This window comes from Ranitomeya imitator, chromosome 5, assembly GCF_032444005.1.
Source record: "Ranitomeya imitator isolate aRanImi1 chromosome 5, aRanImi1.pri, whole genome shotgun sequence".
In the NCBI taxonomy this organism is placed as follows: Eukaryota; Metazoa; Chordata; class Amphibia; order Anura; family Dendrobatidae; genus Ranitomeya; species Ranitomeya imitator.
Window position 1 is genome coordinate 481,271,384 of NC_091286.1, and position 17,077 is coordinate 481,288,460.

General features: G+C 43.0%; 1 protein-coding gene across 1 annotated transcript in view; it reads left to right on the forward strand.

Annotated features, from left to right (window-relative positions):
- Nucleotides 1-17,077, forward strand: part of WDR49 (WD repeat domain 49) — a 279,492-nt gene that overhangs the window by 229,026 nt on the left and 33,389 nt on the right. The window contains exons 12-13 of the mRNA XM_069727387.1: nucleotides 4,978-5,136; nucleotides 11,478-11,665. Coding sequence (XP_069583488.1) covers nucleotides 4,978-5,136; nucleotides 11,478-11,665 — 347 coding nt within the window. The remainder of the gene's footprint in view (nucleotides 1-4,977; nucleotides 5,137-11,477; nucleotides 11,666-17,077) is intronic.

Sequence of the window (17,077 nt, forward strand, 5' to 3'; positions counted from 1 at the left end):
TCATCTGTACTAGTGTCAAGAGACAATCTTAAATTATGTCCGGAAGCATTGAAAGAGACAGAAGTTGTCCAGCCAGAACCAGAAGTTATTCAACCCATGCAGGTCCAACCAGTAAAGGAAAAAGAAGAGGAAATGTATCACACCTGTATAGGAGACTTTCCCAAAACCCTACTAACATACCATGGTGCAGTAGTGGTTCCCATGGTGGCCTTTTACCCAACACCGAACCCAATACCAGAAGTCCCAAGACAGGAAAAGGCTGACCCCGTACTACAGGAGATTCCAGGCCAGGAAGACCAGATTCCTGATCAGAGTGATCCCATTCACGGTGGACTTGCCAACTCCATAGTCGTGGAATTATCTTTAGCAGAGCGGGCAGATACTACATCCGCAGTAGACAGTAGTACACCACATGGAGAGATACCGCTGTTACGTAGATCACAGCGTAGTACCCAGGGTCAATTACCGGCCAGGTATGCAGATTACCAACTATAAAACTATAGTCATTGTTATCATTCTGCAACGTTTAAGCCCAGTACCTACAGAGACTTGTCTGTATGAACTTCTTGCATATTCTTGAACTTTTTATCAGCCCGGAGGCACTAAATCAAAGCTCCGGAAAGACTGCTTTTTGAACTTTGCTTTTTGCTCTTTTTGAACTTTCTTTAGACGTTATATTGATAACTCCGTTGGAAAAATGGAACTAAATTCTTGGACACAAAGTGCAGTGCCTTTCCTAGTACCTTCAAGGATAGAACTGTATTAACGGACGCTATTTGAAGTGACTTTTTACAGAACTCTATTTTTGTTTCCTTGAGTGGTTTTTGTAACTTTTCATTTTTAAGACTCTGTACATATTAATTGTTATTTCAAAATGTTATCGTCCCACAGTCCCGGAGTACTGTTCTTAACTAAGGGGGAATGTGGCACCCCTAGAGGTATTTGCCACAAATATAGTTACTGACACTGAATACAAATACTAAAATAGCAAGACTGCACTACCTCCTCCGGCCAGAAGGGGGAGCTCCAGAGACTCCCCTTGATCCATTCTGGTCTGAGAGAAGAACTGGCAGTTGGGCTAAGGAGCTGAAAGTGAGAGGTCATACAGCTGAATTTCTAACAGCCCTATGACGGTTTCCAGGCCCAAATCACCGGCCTGAGGAGAAGAGGGATAGAGAAAAAGGACATTGTGAGAACCGGGTAGCATTAATCACTACCCAGAACAGGCGCAAAGACGGATACCGGATCCGTGGCTGTATTCATTACATATAATACAACAACCGGAAAAACGTGAGGTGATATCAACTTCACTAGGGTCGGACGCAGCAACAGACACAGAGTTCAGCGGTACTCCCGGAGGGGGTAAGCCGATAAAAGGACTCGGGTTGCCCGTCGAACCAGGACCCGGAGGGGACAGATTGGGCCGGCAGCCAGTTCACATACAGCAGCAGGGCCACACAGATATTGCGTACAATAAGAGGCGAAGACCCCGGCAGGGTCAAAGTAACTCAGAGTTCCCATACAGATTCCGGTGACAGGACTGGTTGTAAATCCTTTTTTGTTAAAGTAAACTGGTTAAACGTTTCAGTGCCTCAGTCTTTCATTTGGACAATAGCCATCTATCCAGGATTGGGATCATCACCGCTGGGAGAACCTGCTGCTGATCAAGTAAGTGCCTGTTCCCTCACGATACCCTTTACACTGTGCATTGCCTGAGGCCACAGCACCGGGTCAAGCCACCTGTGACATCCCCCTCAAGAGACAGACCCCATTGGTCCGGTGCTGGGTACCCCGGTCTCTCGGGCGTCACATTGATTACTCCTGCTATCTTCTGGACAGAACACACACTAATTCTGGCACCTCCACAGTTCCAAGACATACCAGTATCAGTGGCTGGATATAACCTGTGCCACACAGAGAAACTGGCCATCGTGCATCCTCTATCACAAGCGATGCACTCATAATGACAATGGTGTTATCTTGTGACAGAAGAAGACATTCCTGGAGCAGATGGAAATGTGACATCAGTCTTTGTGAATGTGGGCCAATTTTTTAAGGCAAAATAATGTCAATCATACAAATAGTTATTCATTATTCCTTTATTCTGGCGTTGCACAAGGTTTCTGTTTGGTATCTACTACAGTATATAATTGTCTAAGGGGTACTTCCATCTTTCTGTCTGCAACTTCCGTCATGGAAATCCCACGTCGCTGATTGGTCTCTCCAGCTGCCTGTCCTGGCTGCCGCAACCCATCAGCGACGGGCACAGTCCGGCCGAGAATTAGTCCCTCCCTACTCCCGTCCAGTCAGTGCCCGGTGCCCGCTCCATACTCCCCTCCAGTCAGCGCTCACACAGGGTTAATGACAACGTTAACAGACCACGTTATGCCGTGGGTAATGCACTCCTTTAACGCTGCTATTAACCCTGTGTGACCAACTTTTTACTATTGATGCTGCCTATGCAGCATCAATAGTAAAAAGATCTAATGTTAAAAATAATAATAAAACAAAAAACCTGCTATTCTCACCATCCGTCGTCCTCCGAGGCGCGCGCGGCTGCCGCTAGCTTCCGTTCCCACAGATGCATTGCGAAATTACCCAGAAGACTCACGAGACCGCTATGTCATCTGGGTAATTTCGCAATGCATCCTGGGAATGGAAGCTGGCGACAGCCGTGTGCGCATCGACAAAGCTTTGCTGGAAGACGGAGGGTGATTATAGAACTATTTTTTATTTTAATTATTTTTTTATAACAGGGATATGGTGCCCACACTGCTAAATACTACGTAGGCTGTGTTATATACTGCGTGGGCTGCGTTATATGCTATGTGGGCTGTGCTATATACTACATGGCTGCTATATACTACATGGGCAGTGTTATATACTATGTGGGCTGTGTTATATACTGCGTGGGCTGCATTATATACTACATGGCGGCTATATACTACATGGGCAGTGTTATATACTGTGTGGGCAATGTTATATACTATGTGGGCTGTGTTATATACTGTTTGGGCTGTGTTATATACTACGTGGGCTGTGTTACATACTGTGTGGCTGCTATATACTATGTGGGCAATGTTATATACTACATGGGCAGTGTTATAAACTACGTGGGAAATGTTATATACTGTTTGGGCTGTGTTATATACTGTGTGGCCACTGTTATATACTGCGTGGCCTGTATTAACGCATCGGTATTCTACAATATGTCATGGCCTGTGCTATATACTATGTGGCTGCTATATACATACATACATAGATATTCTAGAATACCCGATGCGTTAGAATCGGGCCACCATCTAGTAATGGTATCTACTTTATAATTGTCTAAGGGTCACTTTCGTCTTCCTGTCTGTCTGTCTGTCCTTCTGTCTGTCACGGATATTTATTGGTCGCGGCCTCTGTCTGTCATGGAAATCCAAGTCGCTGATTGGTCGCGGCAAAACAGCCACGACCAATCAGTGACGGGCACAGTCTGGAAGAAAATGGCCGCTCCTTCCTCCCCGCAGTCAATGCCCGGCGCCCGCATACTCCCCTCCAGTTAGCGCTCACACAGGGTTAATGGCAGCGTTGACCGCGGTCTAACGCACTCGGTTAACGCTGCTATTAACCCTGTGTGACCAACTTTTTACTATTCATGCTGCATATGCAGCATGAATAGTAAAAATATCTAATGTTAAAAATAATTTTAAAAAATAAAAAATAGTTACATACTCACCCTCGGTTGGCCCCCGGATCGACGCGACCGGTTACCGATGCTCCTCGCGACGCCCCAGTGACCGCTCCATGTATTGCGGTCTCGCGAGGTGATGACGTGCGGTCTTGCAAGACCGCTACGCCATCATCTCGCGAGACCACAATGCACTCTTCAGACCGGAGCGCGCGAGGAGCATTGGCAACCGGCCGCTTCGATCCGGAAGTTGAGTATGTAACTATTTTTTATTTTAATTCTTTTTTTAACAGGGATATGGTGCATACTATGTGACTGGCCAATATACTACATGACTGGGCAGTATACTACGTGACTGGGCAGTATACTACGTGACTGGGCAGTATACTACGTGACTGTGCTGTATACTACGTGGCTCTGTGATGTATACTACGTGACTGGGCAATATACTATGTGGCTGGGCAATATACTATGTGGCTGGGCAATATACTATGTGGCTGGGCAATATACTATGTGGCTGGGCAATACACTACGAGGCTGGGCAATATACTATGTGGCTGGGCAATATACTATGTGGCTAGGCAATATACTACGTGGCTGGGCAATATTCTACGTGACTAGGCAATATACTACGTGTCTGTGCTGTATACTACGTGGCTCTGTGCTGTATACTACGTCGCTGGGCAATATACTATGTGGCTAGGCAATATACTATGTGGCTGGGCAATATACTATGTGGCTGGGCAATATACTACGTGACTGGGCAATATACTACGTGGCTGGGATATATACTACATGGCTGGGCAATATACTACGTGGCTGGGCAATATACTACGTAGCTGGGCAATATACTAAGTGGCTGGGCAATATACTACGTGACTGGGCAATAAACTACGTGGTTAGGCAATATACTACGTGGACATGCATATTCTAGAATACCCGATGCATTAGAATCAGGCCACCATCTAGTAATTGTTTAATTGTTTAATGGTCACACATAATGTTTTCATTTGACAGCGGTCAGCTATTTCCATATGTCTGCATACAAGACAAATTTAATGATGAACGACACCCTATCATGCCCCAAAAGAAAAAGTATCATAGCTAAATGTTTCAGCATATTGAAATGTTCCTCATTTTGCAATTTTGGATTTGAGTAACTTAATTTATCCCCTTTCAGATGGGGCTTATATGTTAATCTGTAGGCTATAAAATAATATTACATTGCAATGTGTAGCATCAATAAAATAAGGTAGTATTATTTTATTGCTGTGAACCAATCTAAAAATGATCTTTTTATACAGAGTCTCAGCTGCAAAGCGCTGGAAAAAGAAGCATCTCATCGTCATCTTCTGGAAGATATACACGTTCTTCGAGAGGCTGCTGCAACACAGACTCTGACAGCAATAATACTGTAACAAGATTGTTCTTCCTGGGGGCAAGAAAACATATCTCGGCTACAGGTAGCTTTTATTTTCACACATTCCTCTTCTTGAACAATACATATTGACTCTAGCTGAAGCTGTGTCTTAAATATCTTCCCCGTGTCTCTGGAGCAGCGGTGTAAAGGAGAAAACGAAAATTAAAATGATTTTTTTTTCATCTCTTATATAAACTTTGGCAGGTGAAGCAGGTAAGTGTTTGTCAGGGTTTCTGCCATTTCTGTGGAGCTTCTATACACTGCAGGTTGTTGTTACCGTAGACGAGTGTGCCGAGATGTGGTTAGGTTCCTTACTATTAATAGCACTGGAAGCCCACAGCTTACTGGATCGTGATTGAGAACTGATTAGGACTTGATCTATATCAGGGATAAGAAAGGTTTAGAAGCCTCTGGCTCAATCCGTCAAGTCCTTCCCTTTTTATTGTCACTTCTGAATTAGCTTCTGAATAACGGATGACCTACCTTCCCAGCGTGTACTATTGATCAGCGGTGTAGTCCATTATTACCACACCTGAATTACAAATAGGCTTCAGTTCAAATGAACAGTAGAAAGGTTTTTGAGCCCTCGCAACTTCTGGGTCTGAAGTGTATGCATTGCTAGCTTTATTCTTTAGTCTTGTAAAGTGCAAATTTAGATGGAATCTGTCAGTAGGATCAGCCCACCTCAGCTGTCTATATGTTCATGGAGGTCATAGGAAGCTGAATAAAATGATAGCTTGATATCTGTGATCTGTTGTCTTATTCCCGAGAACTCCACATTTTTTTTAAATATGTAAATTAGCAGATAAGATCTATGGGCTGGACGTAGGTCTCCACAGAGATTCTGCCTCCGAAGCTTATTTTAAATGAAGAGGAGGTGTTACCAGTTTGATACATGTAATGACTGAAAGTCTGCTCTCTTGATCTACATTTTTCCTTTCATTTAACATAAGCTCCGGGGCAGATTCTCAGAGATCTATGCCCAGCCCATAGCCTGGAACAGCTCATTTACATGTCAGAATGTGGATTTCTCTGGAATAAGACTTCGGATCGCAGAAATCAAGGTATCATGTTATTCAGCTTCCTATCATCTGCATCCATGCCCGAACTAATTAATCTCTCTCCTCGGTACACTCCTGCTTCCCCTCTTTGCAAATCCCTTCACTGGCTCCCAATTTCCCACCATATCCAGTTTAAACTACTAACACTGACCTACAAAGCCATCCATAACCTTTCTCCTCCGTATATTTCCAAACTAATCTCTCACTATCTTCCCTCACGTAATCTCCGGTCCTCCCAACACGTCCTTCGCTCCTCCACGCTTATTCACTCCTCACCCAATCGCCTCCAAGACTTCTCCCGAATATCTCCCATCATCTGGAATTCTGTGCCCCAGCACGTCCGGTTATCCACCACATTTGGATCCTTCAAACGAAACCTGAAAACCCACCTCTTCAAAGAAGCTTACAAGCAGCAATGACCCCACTGCCACCGCAACACCATCGGAGCTACCGCAATTCCCGACCTACTGTCTCCTTCCCCATCATCCTGTAGAAGGTAAGCCCGCAAGGGCAGGGTCCTCTCCCCTCTGTACCAGTCTGCCATTGTTAGTTTTGTTAACTGTAAGTGATATCTGTATTTTGATGTAACCCCGTCTAATGTACAGCACCATGGAATTAATGGTGCTATATAAATTAATAATAATCCCCGTGTAGATGGCTCAGGAGAGCTGATTCTACTGACGGATTTCCTTTAAAGGGTAAGATAGAACATACCAAAATCGCACACAGTATGGCTGGTAAGTGCTCACACCATACACACTAGAACATCAGATAGAGCTTCCTGTTAGAAGTACTCTACATGTACTCAAGTAGGTATCCGAGGACTAAAGAGGTCAGGTAAGAGGAAAAAGACACATACACTGTGCAGAAGTAAGAAATACAAATTATATCATGTGTGGATTTACTGTTAGTAATTAACTGGCAGTATGGGAATTCTAGGACCAAATTGCATTGCCACTCTTTAACAACCGTAACTTTATTTTTTACTTAATTTCATTATTGAAATAAATAAATAAGTGAAATCCTCAGCTCCTAATTCATTTGCTTTGAAATAATTCACTTTGAAGAGCGAGGTATTAATTACACAGATTCGTGTCAGAGGTACTTTCAAGATCTCTTCATTTTTTGTCAAATCTGAAATAATGAAGACTTTTTCTCCACTTGCTTCAGTCACTGTGGCTTCAAGTAGAAAGCACAGCAGTGTACAGTGACCTCACTCACATCACCTAATCTCATTTGTACAGACCTGGCTGAGAAACTTTCATTTCACTTGCGTATAATTGGTAGATTTAAAGAAACAGTGGAATGATGTGGAAGCATGTCAGGCACTAGCTGTGCACTGATGAGGTATCTTATGGGAAGATGGGAAACATATTATGGAACTGCACACGTTGGCTTCATCAGTCACCATGATTATTGGAATTGATGGCTTTTCTGCAGAAATCTGCATTGCTCGGTCATTTCTTTCTACTCAAAAACTGAAAATTCTGGTTCCTCGTACCGTGCTCTCATAACCTATTCCCCAGGTCATAGCAACGTATGAGAAGCTGAGCTATGTGAGGGCTTACATTTTAGTTCTACATGAACATCTCATCCCATAGCTTAGTCTCAGCTTAAAGGGGTTGTACGGTCTAAAATGATAACTCTACAGTCACTCAGATTTATAATTTTTCAGACAACCCCTTTAAGGGCTTTTTCAGATGAAAGTATTAAACGTTCGTATGCAAAACAGATAGCATGCAGACAGCACACTGACCAATACAAGTTAATGCATTAGTTCACATGTGCAAATTGCGTCTTCATATAGAAAGAGGACTAGTACTCTATAGCGCCACCTGTTGGAAGCAGCAATCCTACAAGTCACAATCAACACTTTAACGAGTCTTGCAATATGACTTAGTTCACGTGGACTTTTTACACATGGACCGATGGCCTGCCTGTAACAAATTGCAAAATACAATACTTTCATCTAGATTCTGGATCAGACTCACCCATGACAAGTTAAATGTTATATAAAAAAAACTCATTACATACAGGTTACTATCCATTTGTCATGTATTTTTCATGGGTACATTACAGACCTTACAGCTATTATGACAGAAAGCTATGTATGTTCTTTACTAATTATTAAGCTGTGGATGTAAAAAATGGATGCCATACAGACGTAAAAAATGGACAGATTGATGGCATACAAATTACAATACAGATGAAAAATTGGACGTCTTTCTTAATGTAAAATGGATGATTTTGCATATAAACCCAGCCTTAAAGGAAACCTGTCAGCGGGATTGTGCACAGTAACCTACAGACAGTGTCAGGTCAGCACCATTATACTGATTAAAATGATTCTTTGATGAAATCCGTTGTGACAGAGTCACTGGCAGAGTGGTAGAAGGCAGATATGTGTCACTGCGCTTAACGGCGTCAGTGATATGAAACAAGAGCATTTTTTCTCCAGTACACTACGTGTTGAGAGGGTTAAGTTGCATAAAAGGGCTGGTTTTATGTGGACCCTCATAGAGTGGGTGGGAGAGGGTCCACTTTTTCTCCCAGGCAGACCTGCCAGGACCTGCATGAGGTTATGATCATATGATCAGTCACATGATGGGAATCACAGGCTTAGGTTTAAATAACCGATCTCTACAGGCAGTCGATGCTCAGCTAGCCAGGAGAAAGGAGTCTTCAGAGGCTTTATAGCTTGTTGGGCACAGACTGAACCTGTGCTGCTCCAGAGCCGCTTACAACATACAGACAGTGTTGCAGCATTGCTATTTTTTCCTTTTTGCTTGTTTGTACCGGTTTTAGCCAAAAAGGCTGGGTTTTGTTTCCATGAGTTGGTTTATGCTGCCTGATAATAAAGCAACAAGGACTTAAAGAGACGATGTACCCACTTTTTCCTACCTTTCTGTGCCGCCACATGAGAGAACTACCACACCGTCTTGTGGTTGTTGTTTTTTCTTTACTTGCAGCTTTGATTTAATAATATGCTCGGTCTCTGGGGTGGCCTGTGAGGGTGGGCTTTTGGGGGGTCTTCATGTGGTGCTCTGCTTACATATGGATCTGTATGGCTTCTGACAGGTCACTGATCCCTCAGTGACCTGCCCCCTAGTTTACATAATGAATATTATACATATTTAAAAAATAAATCCCTTGTGCGCTGTAGGCTGATCGCATCCATATTGTGAATTTAATTATTCTTTTTGATGGTATCCATAGATTCCGAAAAAAAAAATCAGTTTGTAAATGGAGCTTGTCACGCCTGCGCAGTAGCAGCTATCAGCGATGGCGCTGCCTTTAAATGTTTTAACTACTGTAGTGCAGTGGGGTTGTTGCAGTGTGACAGACAGTGACCGCAGGAAAAGTTCACAGCAAAACGTGTTTAATATCCAAACTCACATGGTGCACAGCACACGGTGTCCTCCGGATCGCAGCCGAGAAACAAGACAGTACATAAGTGCATCTGGTTGCTGAGGGCGACTGCACCATCGTATCACGCTGCCTGCAGGGTGCTAGGAGTTTGCTCTGCTTGGCTCTGTGCTCCCTCCCACAGGCTGAGCTTTTGCAGAGCCGTGTGCTCTGCTTGTTGCAAACTCCACAATGACACACCCAACCCTCTGCTGCAGGGATTTTTACCAAAGAACCTGTGGCCATCGGCCTCATGGAAAACCAGAGCCAGGAGAGGAAATGGACTGCCCCACTACCATCCTATTGTCCGTTTCAAAAATAAAAGCCCAGAGCAGGTTTTCTTAAATCTGCCTTGGACAAATAGCTTGCCCAAGATCAACACTTACTTCTGTTTTGCATTTCAATCACAGCTATGTCTGTGACTGCAATGCACTCCCACGGCCTCCATATGCTTCTTTGCAGTCCCTGGGGGATACATAGCAACCCTCGCATATAACACCGGTCACTACCTCACACTACGTTCCAATAAAGAATCAATTTTATCCCTGGATGGTTGTGCAGGAATCTTTCCCTGTTTATCATCTACTTTCCTGTGATCACCAGTGACAACGCCACCCTCAGGATGAACTCTGGACTAATTTCAATCTACACATTCTCACCGTGGTAAGCTCCTTCATCCCTCTCCCTTTCCCTGCATCTCATCATGTTGTCTCCACTTCTTGTCCACAGAGTGACCAGTGCAGGATCCAGGTCTGTGCCGATAAATTAATATTACTTAGCTTATTTTTTATACTTCAAATCTCCTGGCAAGGTTTTTTATTGTGCAAAGAAACCCATGAATGGGTTAGAAGGAACCTGTCACCCCCAAAATCGATGGTGAGGTAAGCTCACCATCATCAGGGGCTTATCTACAGCATTCTGTAATGCCGATGTAACCTGAAAGAGGAGAAAAAGAGGTTAGATTGTACTCACCCAGGGGCGGTCCCGCTGCGGTCTGGTCAAATGGGTGTCTCCGGTCTGCTCCGGCGCCTCCTATCTTCATTCCATGACGTCCTCTTCTGGACTTCACGCCGGCGCAGGCGTACTTTGTCTGCCCTGTTGAGGGCAGAGCAAAGTACTGCAGTGCGCAGGCGCCGGGCCTCTCTGACCAGACCAGAAGAGGACGTCACGGAATGAAGATGGGAGGCGCCGCAGCGGACCTGAGACATCCATTTGAACGGACCGCAGCGGGACCACCCCTGGGTGAGTATAATCTAACCTCTTTTTCTCCTCTTTCAGGTAACATCGGAGACTTATCTACAGCATTACAGAATGCTATAGATAAGCCCCTGATGACGGTGAGCTTACCTCACTATCGATTTTGGGGGTGACAGGTTCCCTTTAAAGATAGAAAATACCTATTAGGCCGAGGTCAGACCAGCATGTGAAAAATCGTCCATTTTTCAGCCAGAAAACTCATACAATATTGTCATCCTTGTGTCATCTTTGTGTCTGTTTTTTACGTCTTTGTGACTTTCTTGTAACATCCAATTTTATCTATCAACATTTTAAAATGTACAGGAAAAGATACAGTTCCTTGGGTTAATAATAAAAATGTATCAGAAAGAAATCAGATGCTACACAGTTGATCATATGGGACATGATTTTTTTTGAGCACCTATAGAATTAAATGGGTGAGTTTCACCTGAGGCTCAGAAGAGAACAGAGCATTGTCATCTAACACCCCTACCGAGCTACATTGGTCAATCATGGGCTCATTCAGACAAGCGTATAATTCGGATGTGTGCTGTCTGAGTAAAATTCAGATAATATATAAAACGCTCCTTATTATACGCTCGTCTGAACAAGCTATTACTTTAAGCATATTTATTAGGAACTTTGTGTACATATCGAAATAACATTATTTCTTTCTTTTCAGGAGGTGCCAACCTTGTGTCATGTGGTGGATCTGGCTATGTTAGATTTTGGAACATATTTAGAAACCAGTTAATGGGAGAGTTTCAAGCTCACGAAGGTGCAAGTTTCATAGTTATGACAATTGACCAAACAAACAATAACCTCATTACAGGGGATATTGATGGATGGATAAAGGTTTGGGACATACAGGTAAACACTTTTTCCAGGCAATGAATTCTATCCCTAATGGTTTGCACTTGATAAAAGTGCATGTTTGTCTCTCTGAATAATGCATATTTAGAGATGAGCATATCATTGCGAAACTGGTATAGACAGGCCTTCGAGGACATTAGGGCCATATATTAATAGGGCTTTCAAACTTTCTCCCGAGGCTTCACCAATCAGAACATCATCATGCCTTGAATTAAAATTTGTCTTTTGAAGCCAAAAGTCTTGTCTATTTTTTAAACCTATATGACATCCATTTTTATTCATTAAATCAACATTTAAAGAAACTTACAAAATCTATCTGCAAAAAAACCGAATGCAATAAGAATGATCCATATGGGATCCTCTTTTTTGTTAACTCATAGACTTGAATGGGTGATTCTAATTGAAAAAATGGAGGAGAATAGTATATGCTTTGATTTTATTAACAAGGACACCCAACTCATTTGATACATAATTTCACCTGAACAGCACTGATCCACGTGATATCAGATGTTAACACAGATGGCACGGTCTGTAAATATGCTCCTGAGTGAGCCCTAAACCAGAAATTGGTGCAATAGAAGCTGGTTGGTGCAGCACATGATCACTTGTTTCATAACTGCGTTAACCAACTCAGCCTCACCATAGCCAGGGATGGTTCTCAAGCAAGGCCAACCCGACAGTTTGAGAAGTACCGTTATAAACTATATGTAGATTGCCAAAATTATTATTATTTTTTTTTAACCAATTGACAGAAGGACAATGAAGGACGTATATTTACTTGTACTGTTTTTTTTATAATGGGAGGAAATGCGCTTGAAACCCTTAACAAACAGGACATATTTTGGAGAATAAGGCAATTTCAGATTGTGTTGTTCCTTATTTGGTGCATTTAGTTTCACATCACGTCTCTTGTAATCTTGTCCAACCTATTGTACTAAATTTCTTTAATCTCTTCTGTAATGTGTTTGGGGTCTGAAGGGTGATGAAGCGTTTGTTAGATTGACTGATGTTTTATTTTCTAATGTTGGCTGACCTTGTAAGTCAGTGAAGTGTTCTGGGAAAACAGAAAAAAAAGTCATGGTGTACATGTTCTTTCTGTAGCTCTTTCCAGGCCTTTGTTTAGCTCACAAGCTCCTGTAGGCATAGTGGGGGATATTCAGGAAAACTGGTACAAAGGTGAAATAGAGTTATCATCTGGAGCAACCAATCAGCCAGTCAGTTTGGTCAGACTTTCAATTTGCTAGATACACTGTAATTTTTGGTTGTTTTTGGTTACAGTAACTTTTATTTTACACAAACGCTGTTTTTCCTTACAAATCAAGGCTTCTTTAGTTTTCTTCAAGGAATTTTTCATTATGATGGAAAGCACATATCCCAGATTTCTTTATTTTAATTTACCATATGCAACAAAAGTCATTCTAAGTGCAGGTGCAGACATATATTTTCTCTCCATCCGAGAAAATCAGTCCGATTGTGCTATTCACACTCTGATCAGAGTGGTATCCGATTTTCTCAGAGGTGGAGAGAAACCGAAAAGTTCCCCCCACCTTCTCCATGCAGTCAGTCTGTGAAAATATAACCACACTTTGATGTTGTGCGATCCGATCTTTCTCATGTACCCAAAGACTTGAATGAAAGAATGCCATGTGATTCTCTGAGGCACATCTGACATGTGAACAGCCCCATGGAATATGCGGCAAAAAAAGAAAAATGCAGATAGCACTCACCGGTCCTTAAAACTTCATCCTTTATTCAAACTTTAAAATGTCATGGCCAGAGGAACAGGTTGCTGGGATGTGTGAGCTTGTGTAAGACGATGGCTGTTTCGCGCCACTCAGCGCTTCAACAGGTCTAAAGCGCTGAGTGGCGCGAAACAGCCATCGTCTTACACCAGCTCGCACATCCCAGCAACCTGTTCCTCTGGCTATGACATTTTAAAGTTTGAATAAAGGATGAAGTTTTAAGGACCGGTGTGTGCTATCTGCATTTTTCTTTTTTGCCGCATATACCCTGTTTTGGCATGAGCACCCGGAGTCCGTAGATGTGGTCTCCATCCTGAAAGCACTCCATTCAGCATATGGTTGTCTGGCCCCACAGCAGTGCCGTTATATTTTTCTTTCTTGTTTATGTAGCCCCATGGAATAGCATGGAAACAAGTCCTACACGTAAAAAGCACGGCTTGCACTCGTCCAATATATGCAATCATCTGTACCTGCCTTATAATGGAAATAATCTGCCTGACAATATCCTCGTTAAATCCCCTTTGAACCTGTGTCCATAAGTAAGGTGTCTTATAGTTCTCACCTCACTATTGCGCAATGCCTCCACTTGAATATTGCTGGGAGCTTTGTAGGGATGCAGTGGGTCTTCCTTTGCTGCCAGGGGTCGACAAGAGAAATCCCCACCCAAATTCAGTTCTCACTTACAAGAGATAGAAAAAAAAGAACTTAGCATAAATTTTAGGTGCGGAAATGGTGAGTTAAATACAAGGATAGAAAAGCATAATAAATCATATATGAGATAATAATAAATACAAGTGGGTATGGTAAGGAATGGGGTTATATGCCAGGCCAGGCTGGGGTGACAAAATATATAAGTCTCCATGATATAATAAGAGTAGAATAGTAAAGTAGCTCTCTTACTTTTACGAAGCACATATGCTGATTAATTAGTATGGCGCACTCCCTGCAGATTATAGATAGCACAAACCTCATAAGTAGCAGCAGAGAATCCACAACATGACATGGCTGTTATGCACTCCTAATGATGGGGAACTGGGGCCCATTTGCTGCTGATGTTATGCTCTTGCAGCAAACAGTGGTGCACTGTAAAATAATAAAATTCCCCTTGGAAACAGTTCTCTAGCTCACTGCTGAATGCAGGAACCCGAATTCCAAGCAATATTTACTCACTCCTTAAAGGGAACCTGTCACCCCGAAATTTGCGGGTGAGGTAAGCCCACCGGCATCAGGGGCTTATCTGCAGCATTCTGTAATGCTGTAGATAAGCCCCCGATGTTACCTGAAAGAGGAGAAAAAGACGTTATATTATACTCACCCAGGGGCGGTCCCGCTGCTGGTCAGGTCAAACGGGCGTCTCCGGTCCACTGCGGCGCCTCCCATCTTCATTACAAGACGTCCTCTTCTGATCTTCAGCCACGGCTCCGGCGCAGGCATACAAAGTGCTGCTGTGCGCAGGCGCCGGGCCTCTGACCTTTCCGGCGCCTGCGCACTGCAGTACTATCCTCTGCCCTCAACAGGGCAGAGCAAAGTACGCCTGCGCCGGAGCTGTGGCTGAAGATCAGAAGAGGACGTCTTGTAATGAAGATGGGAGGCGCCGCAGCGGACCAGAGACGCCCATCCGACCTGACCAGCAGTGCGACCGCCCCTGGGTGAGTATAATATAACGTCTTTTTCTCCTCTTTCAGGTTACTCTTTCAGGTAACATCGGGGGCTTATCTACAGCATTACAGAATGCTGTAGATAAGCCCCTGATGCCGGTGGGCTTACCTCACCCGCGATTTTCGGGGTGACAGGTTCCCTTTAATGTAGCAACTCTGATCCTACACCAGGAACCAGCTTGACACTGCAGCTTTCAGCTGGGGAACCTTAAAGGGAACCTGGCTGCAGGATTGTGCACAGTAACCTACACACACTGCCAGGTCGGCACACCATTATACTGATTAAAATGATACCTGGGTTGATGAAATCCATCTTGTGGTTGTTTAATCTTTATTTGCAGTTTGAGTAAATTATATGCGCGTGCTTCGGAGTGGCCTGGGGTGGAGGGGTCTGCATTGGGTGCCCTGATTTGTGTATGGCTTCTGACAGGTCACTGATTCCTCAGTAACCTGCCCCCAATTTTACATACTGCATATACTATTGTGGGGTTATAAAAAAAAGTAACTTCATCAAAATGGCATTGGCTCCTGCGCTGTAGCATGATACATGCCAATTTACCTTTATTCTTTATGCCTATACTATTGTGGGGTAACAATAAATACAATTTATCTTCATTAAAATGGTGCCTGCACTATTTTGATGAAGATACATTTTTTTTCCTAACCCCACAATGGTATGTGCAGTATGTATAATAGTGGGCAGGTCCCTGGATAATCAGTAACCTGCCATAAGCCAATATAGATGAATATGTAAGCAGAGCATCGCACAAAGCCACCCTCCCCCACAGGACAACCCCAGAGCACCAGAATCTCATTAACTGAAAACTAAAAATGCAGATTAAACAACAACCACAAGATAGATTTCATCAACCAAGGAAGCATTTTAATCAGTACAACTGCACCAACCTGACAATGTATTTGGTTTGCTGAGCAAAATCCTGACATGATTATTTTGCCTTCTCTCACAGTGAGCTGGTGGGTTTTCAGAACTTGCTCATTGTCTCTTTCCTGTGTCCCTCTGTCATAAATGTAATAGCAAAATAGGATCAATCTCTTAGACTATCTCTTGAGTGGTAATGTGTAACCCTCCTATTGAGCACTGAAGCATGGCTTCATCACAAACTGTAAATGGTAATATCGCATACCAGATATTATTTTTTTTTGTGATAGCTGTAGTTTCTATAGATATGGGAGACATATTTTCAGCATCGTGGTTCTGGGACGAATACAATGCATATACTTCCATTATAATTTGGCCTGTCAATCAGCCCCAAAATTAATATCAGCCAAATGGATAACGTTATATATGCCATGTTTCATATCTATTTAAAGCTCCTGATAGGAAATATGGCATTAATATCTCCTACATGGGACATCAGGTGGGCAGATACCCTTAATGCTGGGGATCTCCTAGTTTTCCAGGCATGAGCCACATCCCATTGACCAACCCCATCTCAGGTCACCAAGGGGCATGACTCTTATCTCATAGAAGCAGATTCTGAATTATTGCCAATGTTCAGCGATGAGAGATATAGCTTGTTGTAGGATTGTACCATTTCCAAATGGAGATCTCCCTTCCACAAAGATCTGTACAATTTCTGTGACATCAGATCTAGTAATTTTCTAGTAAATTTTATTATATATGATTTTATTTACTGTATTGTTACATCCACTTTGTAATATCTGTTGGATTAAATATATACAATTTAACAGCTTTGCTCCTCTTAATCCATAAACCACACCCCTGAAGCCTCATTAGGCCATACATTACCAGGAACAGGTGTCCCGTATAAATGAATGGTGGTGCAGTTAGTTTTCTTGTGTTATTTTGGGGCTTGGCAGGAACCTTACCAAAGTATGTATATATCCAGTATATACTGTGGGTTGGAATCAGATGTGTGTATACTATACGTTCACTGGGAAATGCACAATATCTGGCCTAGTAACTAAAGCAACCATTGCCTCAACAAAAGCTCCACCTGCGGCTGTTAGTCTGTTAAATGCCGCTG